Here is a 19,624-nt window from a genome sequence, read left to right on the forward strand (position 1 = left end):
AAATATGTTGTAATATTTGCCCCTTTTCTTAATCACCACATTATTCCATATTGGAATTAGGATAGTAGTATTAGTTGTCCAAATTTTTTAAAATTAAAAGTTGAAAAGGGCTTTGGATACTTTCACAGTTAGTAGGAATGTCCTGCCAAGATTGTAAGTTCAAATTTCCAAAATTACAAAACTTAAAAAATCAAATCAAAACAAACAGAAATAAGAAAAAAAAATTTTGGAAAAAAGGCTCATGTGATACTCCTTCCTTCTTACCCCTAAATCCTGTTTACACACTCAGTAGCCTTTGAACTAGGCTTATCTGGACTGAAGCAATTCCAAAGTCAGTTTTTTATTTTAAAATTAAATGTATATAATGACTCAGTAAATGGTAAGAGCACTTCATCACTTTTACCAACAAGGACCTGTACCTTTTCCTTTGTTTTCAAATAGAAGCAATAAGGTTAAAAAGCAGAGAATGGATACCACTTTTATTTGCTACCACTGCTCTTATTTAAAAGACAAAAATATTTTAAGGTCACCATAGACTTGATATAACATCTTTATATCAACACAGCTTACAATGAAAATTGTGACCCCTACACATTAAAAATGCAACACTGCTAAGGATTTTAGGATTATGAGCTATTCAAAATACTGGCTTAAAGCTGCAGAAACCACATGCCAGGAAAGCAAACTAGAATTCCAATGTGATGATCTGTTTCTAAACACTGTTGCGTGAGTGTGAAGAGAGCGGTATATACTGACCCCTTACCCTTTTCAAACACCACTATGACTTCCTGTTTATCATTTCAAATGTCACAAGTTGAGTACAGAAGGATATTAAATCAGGGCATCTTGCTTTGCCTTCAGAGCAATAAAAGTTCTCCCTTAAAGAAAACTGAATTAGAAGTTAACCACTCTTAGAGCACCGGCTAAGCTGGCTATAAAATGGAGAGCCTATTCATTCTTCTGTTTCTGATAATTAACATTAAAACCAACAAACAAAACATACTACCCTAAGTTGAAAATTTTTATTGAGGGTCTTTAAAGTTACCCTAAAGGTTTAAAGAAATTCTTTATTACTTGATTTCTATAATGCATTAGAGAAAAATACTCTAAATTAAAAGTACAGATATATAAAAGAGAATTCTAGGTTATATAGTGCTGATCTTGAAGCTATAAAAGACCATAATGTGGGTATGCTCAATGAGTATGGGGAAGCAAACAAGAAAGAGAAACATTATGCCTCTTCCATACTTGGAACAGTGTTTGCAGCTTTTAGGTTTCAGACGAAAGGAAGAAAATATGAATGTGGAAACAATTTCAGACTTTTGAGATTTAAATATACTTTAACAGAAAGAAATAGGACACGGAAGGGGAAGAAGGAGAGAAGGCATGCTTAGGATCACATGAGCAAGAACAAAACCCTTTCTAATTCTATCAGCACAGTTCTGCAAAGTATTCTAGACCACAGAAGAACAACAACTTGAAAAATTCATCAATAATTAGGATCTAATAAATGAGCTTACACTTTAAAAATAATATTGCTAATTTTGAAAACAAGAACAACAATATCAACATAAACACCTAATTCATCACTCTGTTCTCTTGAAATAGTCTCTTCACTTGGTTTCCTAGATACCATACTCTCTTGGTTCTCTTTGTCTGCCTACACTTTCTCAGTCTCTTTTACTTATTCCATCTCTCTAAGACCTAAATTTACAGTATCAGTGTCGTGGGTGCTCAGTCCTCTTTTTCAGCTATTTACAATTACTTTTAACTTTCGCTACTTCCATTTCTGGGTATAACAGACTAAGGTACTAACAGATAATATGATTAACCCTTCCTCCAAAAAACAAAATAAAGCAAAACATGAAACCTGGACACAGTACAAAAAAACCTACCTGAAGGTAAAGCAGAGTAAATGAAAGAAGACAGGCTCTGATGTAGAGTCTAAACAAACTAGGGTAAAGATGGGAAGCTATATAAATAAGACATCATCTCTTCAGAGTGCAACCTAAGACTAACTGCAGTCTGCATGGTTCAGGAGCAGTGGCTGAGGAACACATGGAACAGTGAAGCCTGGGTACATTATCCACTTAGAGAGCAGGGGAAACCCAGAAGGGAAAGAACCACACAAGGAATCCCTAAACTTAAATAACTCATCCAAGGAACAGATCCAAAGCATCTCACTAAAAGGCAAAAGATCTGAACTGAGGCTAGAGGTGGTGTCCAAGAAACACTGTTTGAAATTAAAGCCTATTCCAAAAGTTAACTGATAAAGCCACCACTCACTGGAGAAAAATAACCAAACACAGAATCTCTGCTTAATCTTCATAATGTCCAGAGCACAATTCAAAATTACCCAGCATATGGGAATTCCCTGGCAGTCCAGTGGTTAGGATTCAGTGTTTCCAGTGCAGGGGGCACAGGTTTGATCTCTGGTTGAGGAATAATTAAGATCCCGCATGCTGCGCGGCATGGCCCCAAACAAAAAAACAAACAAAATTACCCAGCAGATGAAGAACCAAGAAAAAGAAATATCTTTTCTTCTCCACAAGCACAAATGGCTATTATCACTATCCTCCATGATATTAAAAAAAAAAATTCCTCTCAATGGATTAAAATCTTATCAGAGAAATAAAAAATCCCAGCAGAGAAACAGAAACAATAAAAAACTGTTAACTGATTCAGCCAAAGAACATTAGTCACTGGGTGAAAAGACCACAGGATATTCACATAGTCTCAAAGTTATCATCTCACAGATTACTTAACAAATGCAAACAGAAAAAGGTAACTTTAAAAGGGAGGAATCTGGCAGACAACATCTAAACCAAGTAACTGGAACTCACCATTACCAGTAAAGGGACAAACATGTATGTGATACAATGTATTATTACTGTACTGTAACATTACAATTTTTCTATAGGTTTGAAATATATTCCAAAAAGTTAGAGGGAAATACAAACAAAAGGAAAAAATGCCAAAAGGCATACTATTATAAATCAGAGAGGGGAAGAATTAAAACAGCTGTCTTGGGATCTATTCATGTCCCTTACCAGGAAGAAACTGAGGGAGAAGTAGGTGATGGAGTTTAATCTACTTGTTAATATGCTGATAACTGGTTCTCCTGGTAATTATGCTAATGATTTTTGTTAGGAGGAAAGTCCTTAGCTAATGAATGCTCTCAGTGGGATGTCCTGTTGTTAAGGATGCTTACAGTAAACTAACCCGGAATCTATGAATTTATGAGGGATAGCACATAGGAGAATATCATGTAAGCTACACAACCTTGGGGTATAGAATGCATAAGTTTCAAAATCTAAATGCTCGCTGCTATTAGGTAATACCTAAACTTCCTCATTTAAAGATCTCATCTACTCTGTGCCAGAAAGTACATGTCTGATGCAGAAAGGAAGGACCTATGGAATCATGGAGAGTCCTAAATCTCTCCTATGTTCACCTATGCCTTCTGATTGCATCTATCTTTGAAACTATTAGTAAAGCTGGATTCTAGGTAAGATCTCTAATATATGAGTCTGAGTTGATGATATGATTCTTTGGATTGGCTTACAAATAAAAGATGAAACTATCAAAAATAATTACAATCTTAGAATAACAATAGTATTAATACTATTACTTTAGTAGAATAAGTGAATTAAATGTTAATTTGACACAAATAATTAACACAGTATACTTTCAGGACAAATAAGGCATCTTTTACCCTGTGGCAAATTTCTTTTTAAGCATTCATAATAGAAAAAACTTAACAAAATCATAGTATGTGAAATTACAGAGAAAAATCTCAATAAATTTTTGAAAAGCATATATAACCTGAAATACCATAAAATTCTAATTAATATATGACTATATATGACAAACATGCAACCAAGGGGTGTGTGCAGTCTAGAACACGTCTAAATATGTCCTTTAAGTTAAGACTTTGCCTACTTTAGAGTTGTGAAGTTCAAATGATATGATATAGAGTCGACCCTTGAACAAAATGGGTTTGAACTGCATGAGTCCACATACACGAGGATTTTTTTCAAGAGTAAATACAATAGTACTACACAATCCAAGGTTGGTTGAATCTGCAGATGCAGAACCACAGATACTGAGGTCCCACACTAATTTATACCCAACTATTACCCAGATTTTCAACTGTACAGAGGGTCAGAGCCCCAAACCCCATGTGTTCAAGGGTCAACTGTAGTTATATTATTTTGATAATGTATTACTTTACTTTATTTTATATAATGCTTCTAAAGATCATAATCTACACCATTTTCCTATCTGTGATCCACTAATGACAACCATTTAGAAACAGGCCATGATGGAGCATGAGATAAGGCAATCCTAACAGCTGATAAAGCTCAAAGGATGCTTTTAATAATAGAGAGTAGAAGATGTAAAAATAGAAAAAAAAATGCAACAAAAGGTGAAAGAGGTTTAAAATAGAGAAGTAAAAGGTAGCAGGCAGAGCAAGATCTCACATGATATACAACTTATCATTGCATAGGAATATTCAGCATAAGGAAAATTAATGGTCTCAGAGAGGACAAAGTAAAAAAAAACAAAAAAGAGGTAACTGGGTATATTTAGCTGTAAGGAATTAAAGAATCTGAAAACTTGTTACACATCTTTGGGCCTTTTTTTCCTAGTGGGCAAGTTTCATGCTTATTATATTACTTAATCCAATCTTTAAGAAAGTAGAGACTAGATATATTTCAGAAGTTCTCATCTTAATGAAGCAGCACCGTGAAATAGCTAACAGTATCAGCTTTATAATTAGTTACAGTTAGTCCACCACCTAACAACCATTTGACTTTGAACAAGCTGCTGAACTTCTCTAAGCCTCAGTTTCCTATTCTGTAAGATAGGGATAATAATATCTATTTCATGAGATAGTGAATATAAAACATACAATATAGTGCCTGGCACGTAGTAAATAATAAAAGCTAGTTATATTACCTTTATTGTTGAGAAAAAGATTTCTTGGACATTTTGATTAATTTCACTGTATGCTTTAATTTTACCATCTCTTTCTCTAGCTAAATAACTTAGGGATCTGTAAAAGTCAATAAGCTACTTTAATATCCAAAGAAAAAGGAACTGTTTCAAAAGGCAGGGTATATACTAGTATCAAAGTTAAAAGTGTGAATACTATTAGAAAAGGTAGCAAAGATTTCTTTCGTATTTATACATTACAGTCTATAAAACTGGAATCTTTCATTTTATAGTATCATAAAGATCGGGCCATTTTTTTTCCCTTGGCCAGAAAAAACAAACTCCCATTTCTAAAAATATATCAGGTTTTCTTCTTAAGGAAGTCTTCTTGCAACAAAATACCCTATTATCATATAAAGCAAGTATAGGACAGTATGTCATGAACAAGACTAAAAATGTAATGGTATATAAGCCAAGGAAAAAATTCATTTGGAAAAATGAGTAAGAAGAGGTTTTTCTCCAAATTTAATTGAGACTGTGAGCTTTCTGTTTTGTGACTATTTCTTTGATACTCCCATGTACACAATAAACACTCCCTTAAGAAATTACAAATGACCTTTCAATTTAAAAAAGTGCTTTATGTACTTGCTTCTTTTAGAAAAGTAGACCAATTTTGTAAAAGAACCACGGATGAAGAATGAAATTTGACATGTAAGGAAAGCAAACATATAGACTTACTCTTTTTCTGGTTTTTATACTTAGATTTAATCCAGTTTTTAAATACCATTACAAAAGGAGTTGAAGGCAGAGTATCCAAATAAACCACGCTAACCACTGACAATAACTCAAGGAATATATATACTATTAATTTTATGAATTCAAGGACTATACCAGGCTAGGAATTTTAGCTTTATATGAGGCAACAGTTCCATAGTGGTCTTTTATAAACACAAGGAAAAACAGAAACAAAACAAACAAAAACAATGATCATGACATAGTAATCTTGTAAACCTATGAACTTTAATTATCACTGAGTCTGATTTTCTACTGCTGATGAGGTTTAAGAATTACAGAAAATAAGTTTCACATATAGATAAAATAGGACAACTTTTCTTTCTAATTAACTAAATTAAATTCATTATTGAGAGTTATGGAAGGGAAGTATTTTAAAGATTAATGAATACCTTTTCTTCCCAAACTCCTGATATACTGTACATAGGCTTATTATATTATAAGCCATCCTTTCCATGGTAAAATAAAATCAGCAATTATATGGTAGCTCAAAGCCTCTGAATAATTTAGGACTACAAAAATGACTATTCAGAAGAAATTACAGGGAAAAATTTAGGTAAGGAATGTAATTTAGTAAGGAGCTTGGTTAAGAGAAGTGAAAAACAACGGCATAAACCATAACTTCCTACCTTAGTGTTATCCTCAAAAACAAAAATCTCTAAATATTTTATTTCTCACAGGAATTTTATGGAAAAAAAAGAAAAAGTCTAAATGATGTGTAATACAAAGTGATACAAATAATAATTAAGAGTCAAATACAGAGTATTTTGAATGAATGACTGGACAACAAGGGTATTAAAACTTATGAGATATCAAATGGATTCCATGAATTTTACAGTCCTGTGAAAATAAACTTTAAAACCCCCCACAAAAACCATACCTCACACCAAAGAATCATGTCCTACATCGGTTTCTATTCAGATTAACTATGATAACTCTGTCTTATAGGACACTTTATCATCCTTCAAAAGGAAAAAATTGTGAGAAGCTTTGATAATCTAACTCAATTAAAATATTGTTAGAGATTTCTCTTGCTCTTTTATCTATCTCAAAACTTAGAAGTTCTACCAAAATGTAATAGTCAAACATACATGCAAAATGACCCTGCAATTAAGGTAATTGCTGGTACCAAATGTTGTTTTTCAGTACTGCAATAAAACAGTCTCCCAGACATTTAATAGTATGTCATTTGGTAAATGAAAGTTTCCACAAAGTAAGAACAGAGAGAAGACCTAAAAATTATGCTAGTGAAGAGTTTGGCTGAAATAAAACAAAAATATGGATCATTTTGGTCCAATACTAATTTTATTTCAAGTTACTACAGAGCTGAATAAAATGCTGACACCACCACACAAAAATTTATTGAGTTGGCAATAGGCAAAGCATGATGTCAGCCACCAATATCACCATCCACATTACCAAACAGCATGAACTTAACTTAGATTTGATCTTAACTTAGACTTCATGCCTAAAGTTACAGTAAAAATAAAAATCTTAGGTATGAAGCATTATTAAACATAGATGAGTTTAGTTTGGCATAGTTTTGACTCAAATTAGTCTAGTACTTTAAGAACTTCAGTAAAAAACATAGAATAATGCAAACAAACATATTACAATTTTCTAAACATGCTACATTCTTCACCAAACAGACCCACACAAGTAAGTCTTGGTCAACTCACAATTATATTCAAATAAGTAACACCAAACACACACAGAATGCAGGCTGACAGGAGACATGGAAACACACATATATACACATCCACACAATTTCTTACCTTCATGGCATGAATTTCTTCGAGCAATCGTTGTGCTCGTCTTTGGTTTTTCAACAGTGCATCTTCGGTACCCCTGCAAAAGACACATTATAATATGTGGCCAGAAAAACCATTTATTTTAGACTAGTATCATAATGAAAAGTCTCTCCATTTCTTTTAGAAGAGCTTAATAACTCTCTAAGTAACAAACATTCTGTTATCCTGCACTGAGCTCTCCCGCATCCGACACATACCCCAATTCCATCAACAAACCCAAGCTTTTGGCAAAAATAAGCACTGTCCAGGTATTATATTATGACTATTACCACTGATAGACAGTTTGCCTTCTAATTCCTTAATGGGAAAGCCAAATAATACTTTCTAATCAATTGATTAATAGCACATTGTATTTCATGTAAGTTTTATAAGCTACAGTTAAGTTTCATAAGCTACAAGGTTGGATATAATTTTATTAAATGAAAACTGTTCTCTGGAATTAAATAAATACATAAAGATGTTAAATACACGATTATATCAGAGAGAACGGCTATCTTATGAAACATTTACAAAAGAAAAAACAAGAAATTAATCAGAAACAAAACACATTTGAAGACTTTGTAAGTACTCATGCTTAAAGCATAAGAACTATAAATAACATACATTTTCTCTAATACTAGTGATACCAAAAATACAAAACATTATTTTTTCAAAAAAATTAAATGGAACACAATGTTTTGATAAACACTTCCAAAAGGTCCTAAAGATTTCAAATTAATTATCAATTCAAGGAATAAGGTGATATGAAATCTTTATAACTGATTAAAGGTATCACTTGATTTGTTAAACTATATCAACATCTTAAAAAAATAACTACTAATAACATAAAATACATGAATAACCCCAAAGGATTTTCACTTTGAAAAAGCCACAAGAAGAGTTTTGAGAAAACAGAATTTATCATATATTTTAATTGAATATGGTCCAAACTATGTAAGGACATGCTGACAGAGCACATTTTCTCTCACTCAGATCCCATCTACATATAAAACAAAGTGCTGTATGAGTAAGACATTTAATTACTCCTCTAGGTCCTACCCTCAAAGTTTGTAAATACTGAATAAAGACAACTTTTGACATTTTATTAGTCATAGGACCATGACTTTAAATGACTAACTTTTTTGACTTCAGTCTGCCAACACTCCTGACAAGTTTTCGGATAACCAAAACTCGGATTCTCTTCACTTCTTTTCTCATCTTCACAACCTTCAAGGAATAAAGCCAAAATTAGAGAGATTCTTAATTCAAGAAGAAACATACCTTACTTTGAGTATCAATATTATAGAATAAGTCTACCACTTTAATCAAAGCTTTATTTAACTATATTCATAGTTTGCTGAAATCAAACTTCTTCCATAAACAGTGAAGGAATAAGAAATCAACATTCTAAATATGCGTCTGAGGATTTAGGAGAAACAACTTATTAAAAAAAAAAAAAAATCACAGCATTCCCAGTGGCTAGTATTTTAAATTACACTTATATCTTGTTGGGCTTGGAACATAATAAATTGTGAGCTCCCTGACATCAGAGACCACCACATTTATCTTTGAATCCTTGTGGTTTAAAACAAAGCTTCACCCGTAATTGTAGGAATTTAATTTACTGAATGGGCATTTGTATTAACAAAAGCAAATGCATGAAAGTGATTTTATGTTACTTGTTTTTAGCACACCCCTTTTATTTATATTCAGTAACAAATTATTTCAAGCATAACTCAAAAAACACAAGGGCACACACGCAGGTGCGCGCGTGCACACGCGCGCGCGCACACACACACACACACACACACTTTAAATCGCCCCATTACAGAACAATGCTGAGGTCTAAGAACAAAAAAACAGAATTACTGGCCAAGAGATACAAATATTCCAATGATAAAGAACCACATGTTACAATAGTACTTAGTGCAATGGGATGCTATTGAGTTTACCTTTTATCTATCACTGTTACGAGGCATACATCTTATAATTCCTCCTGTAATATCCTTCACCCCTCCTCCACTTCAGGAACTACATGAAATTCAGTTCAGAGATAATCGCTCCGGTGAAACCTTCAATGACTTCTTCAGTTAGATAACCATTCCATCCTTGGAGTTCCCACTATACCTGTAGGTAGCACCTACCACTGTACTGTCACTAACTGCTCATGAGGCTGTCTTTTTCTACTGTCTAAAATCTCCTGAAGGGTAGGGGCCTTGCAATATTTACATGTTTTCTGTGCCTGGCAAGAGTGCTTAGCACACATAATCCTCAAATTCCTCTTGCCAAAATAACAGTATCACCATCATTCTGTTTTTACAAGGCTCTTGTATTTAGCTGTTACCTCTTACCCTTCATTAATATCTTTCACCCCCTTATCATTGACAATATTGGCAACCAACTTACAATTTCTCTCCACCCTAAGTTTTGCCATTATTCTGGGTGATGTAGGTGTCTACTTGAATAACCCACCCCAATATTATATCCTCACTTCTTGACTTCCTCCTTTCTAATGACCTAATCTATTCTATCATAGCCACCCACTTCCATGGTCACACGTAGTTCTAGTCATTGCTCATAACTATTCCATTTCTAAAACCATCAATTCAAATACTCTGCACTGAGATCACAACTTCTTTCAGCTTGCTTGTTCAACCCCACCCACCATAATGGTCTTCGAGTTTACTGGAACCACTAGTTCACTGACCCCTATACATTCTCTCAAATGATTAGTCCTTTTCTTTTTAATTTTCCTTCTCTTATCCAGTTTAGGTACATAATCAACACTTGCCAATACCTTAAACTCATCCCTCTGGTTAGCAATCCCTCTAGTGAACCCTGGATAAAAACAACATTCTGAGTTCTTTTATCACAGTACCCCAAGAGCCAGGAAATATCTGAGGCATTCTATCTACTAGATATTCATCATAACTAACCTCAAATGGGTCCTTACACTTCCTAGCAATCCTATTATACATATATATTTTGGTCAATTCACTTTATAATGACTATTTTAAATCTGTGTCTGCTTTCCTAAAACATCTAACCTTTCTCTTCTCTCTTTTTCAATTTCATGGAGAAAATAAACATCAGATGGGAAACATCGTCTTTCTACTACTATGAATGTAAATTTACTTGCATCACCCATCCTCCTCTATTAATAAAGTTACAATATAAGAAATATCCCTGAACTTTTCTGAGGTTAATCTTTTAACTGTATTTTGGATCCCATCCTCTTCTGCCTTCCTATAACCCTTACTACAAACTATCCATTTACTCTAGCATTGTCAATCTCTTAAATGGATGTTTTCCACTAATCTTTAATCATGTTTGAGTCATTTTCATTAAAGAAAAGACAAACAAAACATCTCAGTACAAAGTTCACTAGAAGCACCCTCTCTCAACTGCCCCAGAGTCAAGCTTTTGGAGATGTTCAAACTCACCATCTCCTTATCTGCATGCCACATAAAAATTCCCATCAGTCTACTAAAAGCTGTCAAAATGATTTCTAGAAGTCACCAATGATGTCTACAAGTCCCTGAATCCAACAAGAATTTTTCAGACTTCATTTTGCTTGAAGTCTCAGCAGCATTTGATACTGTTGAACACTTTCTCCTTCTTGAAATACTCTCCTTTTGGTTTCCGTAACAGAATACTATCCTGGTTTTCCTGCTTTTTCTCTAGCTACTTCACTTTGGTCTTCTATGAAGGCACATCCACCTCTAATCAGTCTTGAACTGATTAGGCCAGCTCTTCTTTTCAAGATATACTTTTTAGCCCTAAGTGATCTTATGTGTGTATACAGTTTTAATTTGCCACCTAAACAAAGATGACTTGAAAATTCCTACCTTTACATGAGATCTCCACTTTAGCTCCAGACCTAAATGTGTAACTACCTACTTGACATTTCAAGTATGCTTAAAAAATCACCTCCAACTCACACCTGAACCCACGTTCTTCACTCCCAACTGGATCCCTTTTTTGGTGTTTCATATTTAAGGGAATAGAACAATCCTTTCAGTTATAAACCTAGGCTCATTATAGGTAGCTTTCTTTTCTAAATCCCTCACAATGAATCTATTATCAAGTCCTGATAATTTTATTTCCTAATTACCTCTCAAATTGTACCATTTTTCTTCTATCTTGACTTCTTGGCTCTCTTGGCTGAGTTACTGGCAACTGTTTTCTCAATATCCATTCCTGCCCTTCTCCAATCAGGTACCCACAACTCAATCAGAATACATTTTTTAACACTTAGATCCAATTGCTCTTAGAATGGCCACATGGGCCATCTTTTACTCCATCCTCACCATGCTTATAACTACCACCAAATCTTTACACCTGCTGTTTTCTCTGATAGGACTGCTTTCTCTCCATGTTAGCTTAACATCTTATCTTTCTGATTTTGGCCCAACTGTCATTTCTCAATAAAGTGTCTCCTGGCCTCCCTCAGGGGTCAAAAAGTGCTTCTAGAATTATCATGACACTTATTTTAAGTTTAATATTTTACTTTTAATCTGATTATGCTTAATGTGTCTTTCTCCCACTAGGTTATAAACTCCACGAAGGTCAAATATCTGGTTTTATTCAACATTGCATCTTAACACCCAGCATAGTAGATGGCATACAATAAGTGTGTTCAATAAATATTTGTTAAGCAAATGACCAGAAAGGGAGCAATACTCACTTGTTCATTCACTGTTTCAAAAGAGTAATATAATAACAGAATGTAGAGTAATCAGATTTCCACTAGATATGTTAACCTCTTTGAAATTTGTTTCAAAGTTAGATCTACTTAGGAAAAAAATCATACTTGCATAAACAAAAGCCATTTAGACAAGGTTTAAGTGGAAAAATGAATTGCTACATTTCATAAGCGGCATAATAGGGGGTTATGATACATTTTTTGAAAGTTAAGTCATTCATAAAATAGCAAGTAATAAATTATGCATTAAAATATAGTAACAAATATTTCTAATTGCTGTAACCTGTAGGTGCATGACATGATTATATACTATTTGCTAACTGCTCTTAACCAAACTTGATTAATAAATTGCAGTGGGCAGAACTGGTCCTCAGTTACATTTCAATCTTGGGAAAGCTAGACTCCAATTTTAAAATTCCAATTTAAGAAGTACTATGTTTGTCATTACTGCATAAGGGAATTCTGAAAAGCAAAGGGAATGCTTCATGTATTTAGTTTCATGCCAATGCCAAAAAATGCTTTTCTAGCTTATTAACTTTTCCAGTATTTGTTAAGCTTAATATACTAAAAAAATAAGTATATTCACTTAATGTAAAAATGAAACTATTACTTTTATTTTCCTCACACTGCCTGCCCCAAACACCTAGCTTTCTCCAAGCATTTAAATTTATTTTTGTAAAACTGACAAACAGCTACCAGTAGCCTTTTAGTTAGGATTTAAAAGGTTGCCAATTCATTTGTTACCCAGGAATTATGAAGCTGGTTGACAGATAACCCAGATGTAAACAAATAGGCCTAAAACACTCAGTATTGCCAGAAGGCCAATGTACTGCTTAAGGGCAACATGCTTTGGTGAATTCTTCAACCAAAAGCAAATAGAACTGTCATTGTTAGAAATGTGAAAAGAGTATAATATTGTTCAGGAGGAAAAGAAGGAAAGAGAAATAAAGTAAGCAAGGACAAAACAGGCAGAATAATGAAATGTGCTGAAAGAGAAGAGACAAAATGAAAAAGAAGTGGAAGGGAAGAGTTTGAAGTCAAAAATAGAAGGACAAAACTCTGTAGGTCATCATTAGCAAGACTGATAAGCCCAAGCTGAGTGCTTCCAAGCTGCAAAAGAATGCATTTAATAATCTATAAGAGGACAAGAAAAAGAGGTAAGACACACACATCCACACCCACACAAAATACATGCACTGAAAATGAGGTGTCGCCTAAAACCTAGGCATAGAGATGCCCTCAGTTAACCTGGCGAAATCTGAACACAGTAATGCAACCTGGATCAACTCTTAGGTAGACAGTACAAAAATACAATCATAAATAAATAAAAAGCTAATATACCTGACTGGGAAAAGAACATGTGAACATATGGGCAAGAGTCAACTTAAAACACAGGAAAGGGAACCACAAAGAGCAAAAGCTGGCAGTGTCTGAATCAAGAAGATTCCAAAGAAAGGTTCCCCAGCTCAAAGACCTGGGAACTCCAATTTGTACTGGAATAACTCAATTATGGGGACAGATGTATCACAGCCCAACACTGAATCATGCACCTGAAACCCTTTTTGTGGCTCTGTACTTCAAGTAGCTCCTGTGGATCAGTAGACAGGAAAAGAATGTGTCTTACAATGTGAGCATTAGTAGCCACATTAGATATATTTCTCAATAAACTAGTTTTGTTATGTATATGGTCTCTTAAAAGTTTATGGTTGATATGAATTTGCTTTTGAGAGAATACTTTTTTGAGAATACTTTTGGGGTGACAACAATAGCAAGTTTCTGATCTACAAAGCTGAGAGCAAACTTTGGTTCACAGACAAAAGTAAACATAAATGTTACCTTGAAATGAGTCGTAGTTGGCTATCTGCTAGCCAGTCAATTAGCCAACCTCTTTTGGTAATGTACTAACTTTGCTACACATATGAATTAACTTATAACAAAAACCCATGGTTATTAGAAAACAATTATTCTAAGAGCTAGTTGCTCTAGAGAAGCCTGCAGTGCTAAGAAAAATCTGAGTGTATCTCTGTTTCTTAGAATATATTAAAACTTCTGCTTATTCATTACCCACCTGTCAGACTGGCAAATACAAAACAATATGACAACACATTCTGTTTGTGAGACTGTGAGGAAACAGGCACTCTCATACATTGCTGGTAGGAATGCAAATTGGTATACTCCTTCTGGAGGAAACTCTGGCAACACCTAACAAAAATTCTACTTCTAGAAATCTGTCCAGAAGACATACCTCCAGCTATAGCAAAAGGCTATGCACAAGACTATTCAATGCAGCATTTTTACAAAATGTTGCATAAGAGATAAAATATTGCATATAAATAAAGCATAAGCAATGTACCATTTTAGATCAATGCAGGAAATCTGCATGTATTATGGATAAACACTGTTGGGTGAAAAAAATAACTTTTTGAACTATACATATGATACTGCATTTATCCAGTATGATACCACACATGCAAAGTGTAAAAATATACAACACAATACTATACACTGGGTATGAATATGAAAATTATAAAAAATACATATGAGAAAACACACTGAATGAGTAATACTTCTAAGGTGTAAAAGAAGCTGGGTGGAATTAAGCATTACAATATGGCAAAATATTGACACTTGCTAAATACAGAAAACAGATTATAAGGACATTTGTTTTATCATTTTCCATATGTTTGAACTATTTCATAGTTAACAATATTAATTACAGGTTTATACAGAGGACTTCTAATTTGGCCATTTGGATGATAATTTACTACTGAATTATACTTTTTATTTCTGATGAGCAACAATTTTAAAATTCTAGAGTGCTTGGTGATTATCTACAACTTGAGCATATGCTGCCACCTAGCAAAACTTCCCAGAATTGTTTAACAACCAAACAGAAAATGGTTCTCTTCTGAAGGATGGACCCTAGTTTACTACTTCAGTAAAGAATTATTAAAAAGTATCATATATTTAATTATGAAACTGGAGCTTTGCAACTTCAGAAGCACGTACAAACACAATTCTTATCTTTTACAAATAAGTAAAGGCAAATCATTTTGTTCTCTGGCATTTTAGTTTCTACCTTTACTATCTTGCAGGACATGGAAAGCAATTTTCTAATGAGCTTCTTAATAATTTGCTATCAAGAATAAAATAATGTCAGTTTCATACAGAAGCCTTTGGCCCTACTGTGGAATTAGAGTACCAGATTACAATGTTTCACCTCCTAATTCTGATTTTATATATCACTGCTGCCTAAAGAAACAAATGACTGAAGGAAACCCAGCTCTAGTTTTCCAAATTCTTTACTCATTAAATGCTTACTGTTGTTTTCAATTGTGCATCCCTTCTCTGGTTCTAATGGAAAGGGAGAAAAAAGTCTTCATTTAGCAGATTTCTCCCCCTCATCTTAACATAAGGTGATTCAAGTTGAGTTATCCATACTTTTACCTGCCCAGCAAGTATATGGTACTTATTATACACAAGGTACTATGTTAAACATTAGGGAAGCTGCTATAATAAATCAATTAAATATTCTCTCTTCAAAGTCCACATGAGTGCTTGTGAAGATAAAATATGCAATAAATAATCATAAGATAAAGTAAAAAGTAATACTTTATTTTTAAAAAAAGTAAAGGTACAATTTTACATTATTTCAGAAGAATACATGTATTTTAAGAACCTAGAGCCAGGAAGTGTGTTATAAATGTCAGCCTTTAGCCCTGGAAAATTATTTAAAAAAACAGAATTAGAGCTGAAGACATTGAAAGTTAGCATAATATAATAGTTGTGTCTGCAAGCTGGCTTTTATCTTCACAAAAGACATTTTGGGAAATTAAATATACTGTAAATTAGCTGGCCACATAACTTTTTAAAAGAAAAGACTATAATTAAAAATTATGGAAAAAGGATTCCAATCAAATTCATCACAGATGTGAGTACCAATATTCCAAAGATAATACCAGAGATTTACAAATTTTTGCAAATGTGATAAAACCTATGAAATATTTCGCCCTCCCCCAGAGACAGGCTAAATACAACAAATTACACATAATTTCAGGCAGTTACACGATCCCTGAAATTCATTCCTGAATCTCAGTTAAGGAGACCTAATTTAAGTTATTAAGGATCGTAAAAATGATGCCTCAAGTTTCTCATTTAACAGACAGGCACTGAGGATATGATGGTGAGCGAAAATTTAGTCAGGTTGAGGGCATAAGAAATCTCTCTCACATTCACATGCCCCACACATTAAGCAATTCTTACACATGCTAAAAAGAAGTAAATAGTGCTACAAAAGCTTACAAAAGGAGTAAATGAAAGTGAAGAAGCATTTCCCTGAGAAAGTGACTAAGTAGAAGTATAAAATGTACTGAGAGGAAAAGGAGCTGTGGGTAAAAGGAACAGCAAGTGCAAAAGATCTGGAGAAGGCTATGCTAGATAGTGGAGGAAAGCCAGTGTGGCTGAAGTACACAGCCTGAGGGCGGTGAGGGTAGTGGTATAACAGTGGAGACTGGCTTTGTGTAGATTGGTCTTGACCAAAAGCAACAGGAAGCCACCAAATCAGTTCTAAGCAAGCAAACACATGATTAGATTTGTTTTGAAGAGAGCACTCCAGCTATACTAGAGAGATGAGATGAGAAAACAAGTCAAAGTAGCTGGGAGGCTAGGATAGTAGTTCTGCTGGGAGATATAACTTGGACTAAGATAGGGGTGATGATGGAAAAGTAATGGAAAGATAGAAAGATAACAGTGAATTTAAACTCTTTTTCATATATATTTCTTCCATGAAGAAGTTTTAATTCATTTCTTTTACCAATTTTCTATGAGATGACTTTTCTTAAGTTCCATGAGCTATTTTATAGTAATACATTAGCCATTTATCTGTCATATTTGCTGTATTTTTTTTCTAATTGGTTGTCCCGTTTTTCCCCCTTTGTTTTTCAATTTTTATGTAAACAACTGTTTTTCCCTTAGTAGTGTTTCTCCCATTAATTTTAAATTATAACACTTTTCTTCCACCATCTCCACTTTCTTCTATTCTTTTTTTCCTACCTTCATATTAGAACATGTAAGGTTTACTTCAGTGTGGGATGTACAAACTTCCTAATTGGATAAGTTCATTCAATCATCCAGCAAACAGTTACAGACCACATATGTTGCAGGTGACAGACATACACACCAAAAGAGAGAAACAGGTAAACAAGTGTTTTCAGAGTAGAAAGCATTCTGGTTGCATAAAGAATAGACACCTAGCCCAGACTGCGGTGAATTAGTGAAGACTTCCTAAAGGCCAAATTTTAACTGTTTTGAAGAGGCCTGGAAACTAAGTGGAAAAAGAAAGAGCCTTAAGTGAAGAGTGGGGTAAATGACTGTCACCACTCCTTTCACAGTAATTTCGAAATTGAACAGGAAGTTCACTAGTATTTCCAGTGAATTTCCAAGGACATCACTCCAATTAAGATCTTTTATACCTCCTAGGGAATCTAATGGAAAAATAGACCACCAAATGCTTTCTGTAACTAGCACAAGCTTAATATATGTTTATCAATATAAACACCTTCAAGAGTTCTCCTCTTCAGTATACCCTGTTCTCCACTGTCAAGCGAAACCCAGACTTACTAACCTGGTAATAAGGCAATAATACATTTCAGCTTTATTTCCTACTTTATCCCACAAGTTCTCATCAGTAGAGAGTTATCTACTACTATACAATCCAAGGGGATTCCCACTCCCATTCTTTCCTCACTTATACTGGTCCCTCTGGTTAGAACACCTTCTTTCTCCATCATTGAATTCCTGAATGCAATCCTGTGTAGGACCCTTAAAGACCAAGAACAAGTATCACTCATTTCATCTTGCCCTCTTTGGAAACTTTTCTGCACTACGTAACTTTTTTCTGTGAGCATTATCCCGTACCATTGATGAATGGTGCTTAACCTTTCCTACCTCAGAACAGGTTGCTTACAGAACTGTGTAATATGAACAGTGGCTTGCTCACAGCAAACTCATTATCCACTGAATAAAAATGGCAAATAATTTCCTTTGCTGTAGTTGTGAGGTCCTCATTTGATTCCCGCTTTTCCAGCTTACTTTAAGTCTTTGATGACTATGACTTCCTTGAATAGAAGCAGAAACTATAAAGGAGAAAATGACATAAATGGTAACCTGATGACATGTAATGGTGGAGGTGGTGATGAGGGCAAACGTCTGATGAGACTGGATTTAAGAGAAAAGGAGAGATGAAAACTTGTGGACAGCAAGTATTAAAGTTTTGCTGTAAATGGAAGCACAGAAATAGGACAATAGCGGAAAGAAGAAATGAGGTAATGAGCGAGCGTACATCCTTATAAATGATACGGTCTCATTCAAGATGAACAATTTCTTAGGAAAAGCTACAGCTCTCAATCTCTCCCTTTCATTTTCTGCAGTCAACAAAAGGCAGGAAATATATACTGAGAGTTTACTGTCAGGCACTGTGCAAACACTACATACTCCAGTTAATTTAATTCTCACTCCAGCCTTGTTGGGAAAGGTACTATCATGAGCTTCGTTTTACAGATGGACACTGAATAAAGAGATTAAATGATCTTTCCAAAGTACCACAAATAAAAACTCATGAGGACTGAGGGCCAGAGACACTTCACCTAGAAACCAGGGGGTAGGAGGGTGGGGGTGGGGAGTTACGGTTGTCAGTCTCTGAGTTCCGGAAAACTCACCTGACTCCCGCCTCGCCCAAGCCCCTCAAAATGACGCAGCAAAGCTGTTCTGAGGGCCCTAAAGGTCAGTCCCACAGGTTTCTAGACCCCGGTGCTCACCTCGTTATTGAGGTTCAAAGTCCCCGGCTGGTCCATGGTAGCTCTAAGAAGTTCCCCGGCTGCCCGCACGTGAACTGCATCGGCCGGAACGCGGGTGCGTTGCCACGCCCCTCCAACGGCGGCCTCGTTGGCCCAAAATTCATCCGCCACTGCTTCAGCCGAAGCGCGAGTAAAAGGTACACCGACTCTGAGGTGAAGGACGGAAGTGACGAATAACAACTTCCTGCGTGGGGTGCTCCCCGTCTGATTTGCGCGTTCCTATGGAAACTAGGTAGGGGCCGGTGGCAAAGAGGGCGCTCCAGAAGCCGTTGCCTTGTTTAGAAGTTTTGCAAGATGCTAATTTTCTTATATTCGTTCGCAGAGTGGGTCCAGCTGTGTAAGGACCTTGTTTTTCGTGTCTCAATGGGAGTGAAAGCCTTTATGAAATGATCACTTGAGCGACCAATTTTGCCCCGAATTTTTATCTAGCGTTTGTGAAGATTTTTGCGCTTCTAACAAACACATCTGTTAGATTCAGCTTTTTTACCAGCCTCACTTTATAGCTCAAGCATGGACATATTTTTCTGCACACTGTAAGAAGGTCT

The 19,624-nt window shown here is 34.9% G+C and overlaps 1 protein-coding gene across 3 annotated transcripts in view; it reads right to left on the minus strand.

Annotated features, from left to right (window-relative positions):
• SRFBP1 (serum response factor binding protein 1) overlaps positions 1-19,203 on the minus strand; it is a 60,208-nt gene extending 41,005 nt beyond the window's left edge. For 2 of the 3 annotated variants that reach the window (XM_049707638.1, XM_049707637.1), the window contains exons 1-3: positions 19,041-19,203; positions 8,659-8,747; positions 7,506-7,578 (exon numbers count right to left, since the gene is read on the minus strand). In XM_049707638.1, coding sequence (XP_049563595.1) covers positions 7,506-7,578; positions 8,659-8,747; positions 19,041-19,076 — 198 coding nt within the window. In that variant the 5' untranslated portion in view covers positions 19,077-19,203. Of the gene's footprint in view, positions 1-7,505; positions 7,579-8,658; positions 8,748-18,941 lie in introns of all 3 variants that reach the window. The other variant, XM_033423735.2, reaches the window with a different exon arrangement.
• Positions 19,204-19,624: the final 421 nt, after the last annotated feature.

This window comes from Orcinus orca, chromosome 3 (assembly GCF_937001465.1).
Source record: "Orcinus orca chromosome 3, mOrcOrc1.1, whole genome shotgun sequence".
Classification (NCBI taxonomy): domain Eukaryota; kingdom Metazoa; phylum Chordata; class Mammalia; order Artiodactyla; family Delphinidae; genus Orcinus; species Orcinus orca.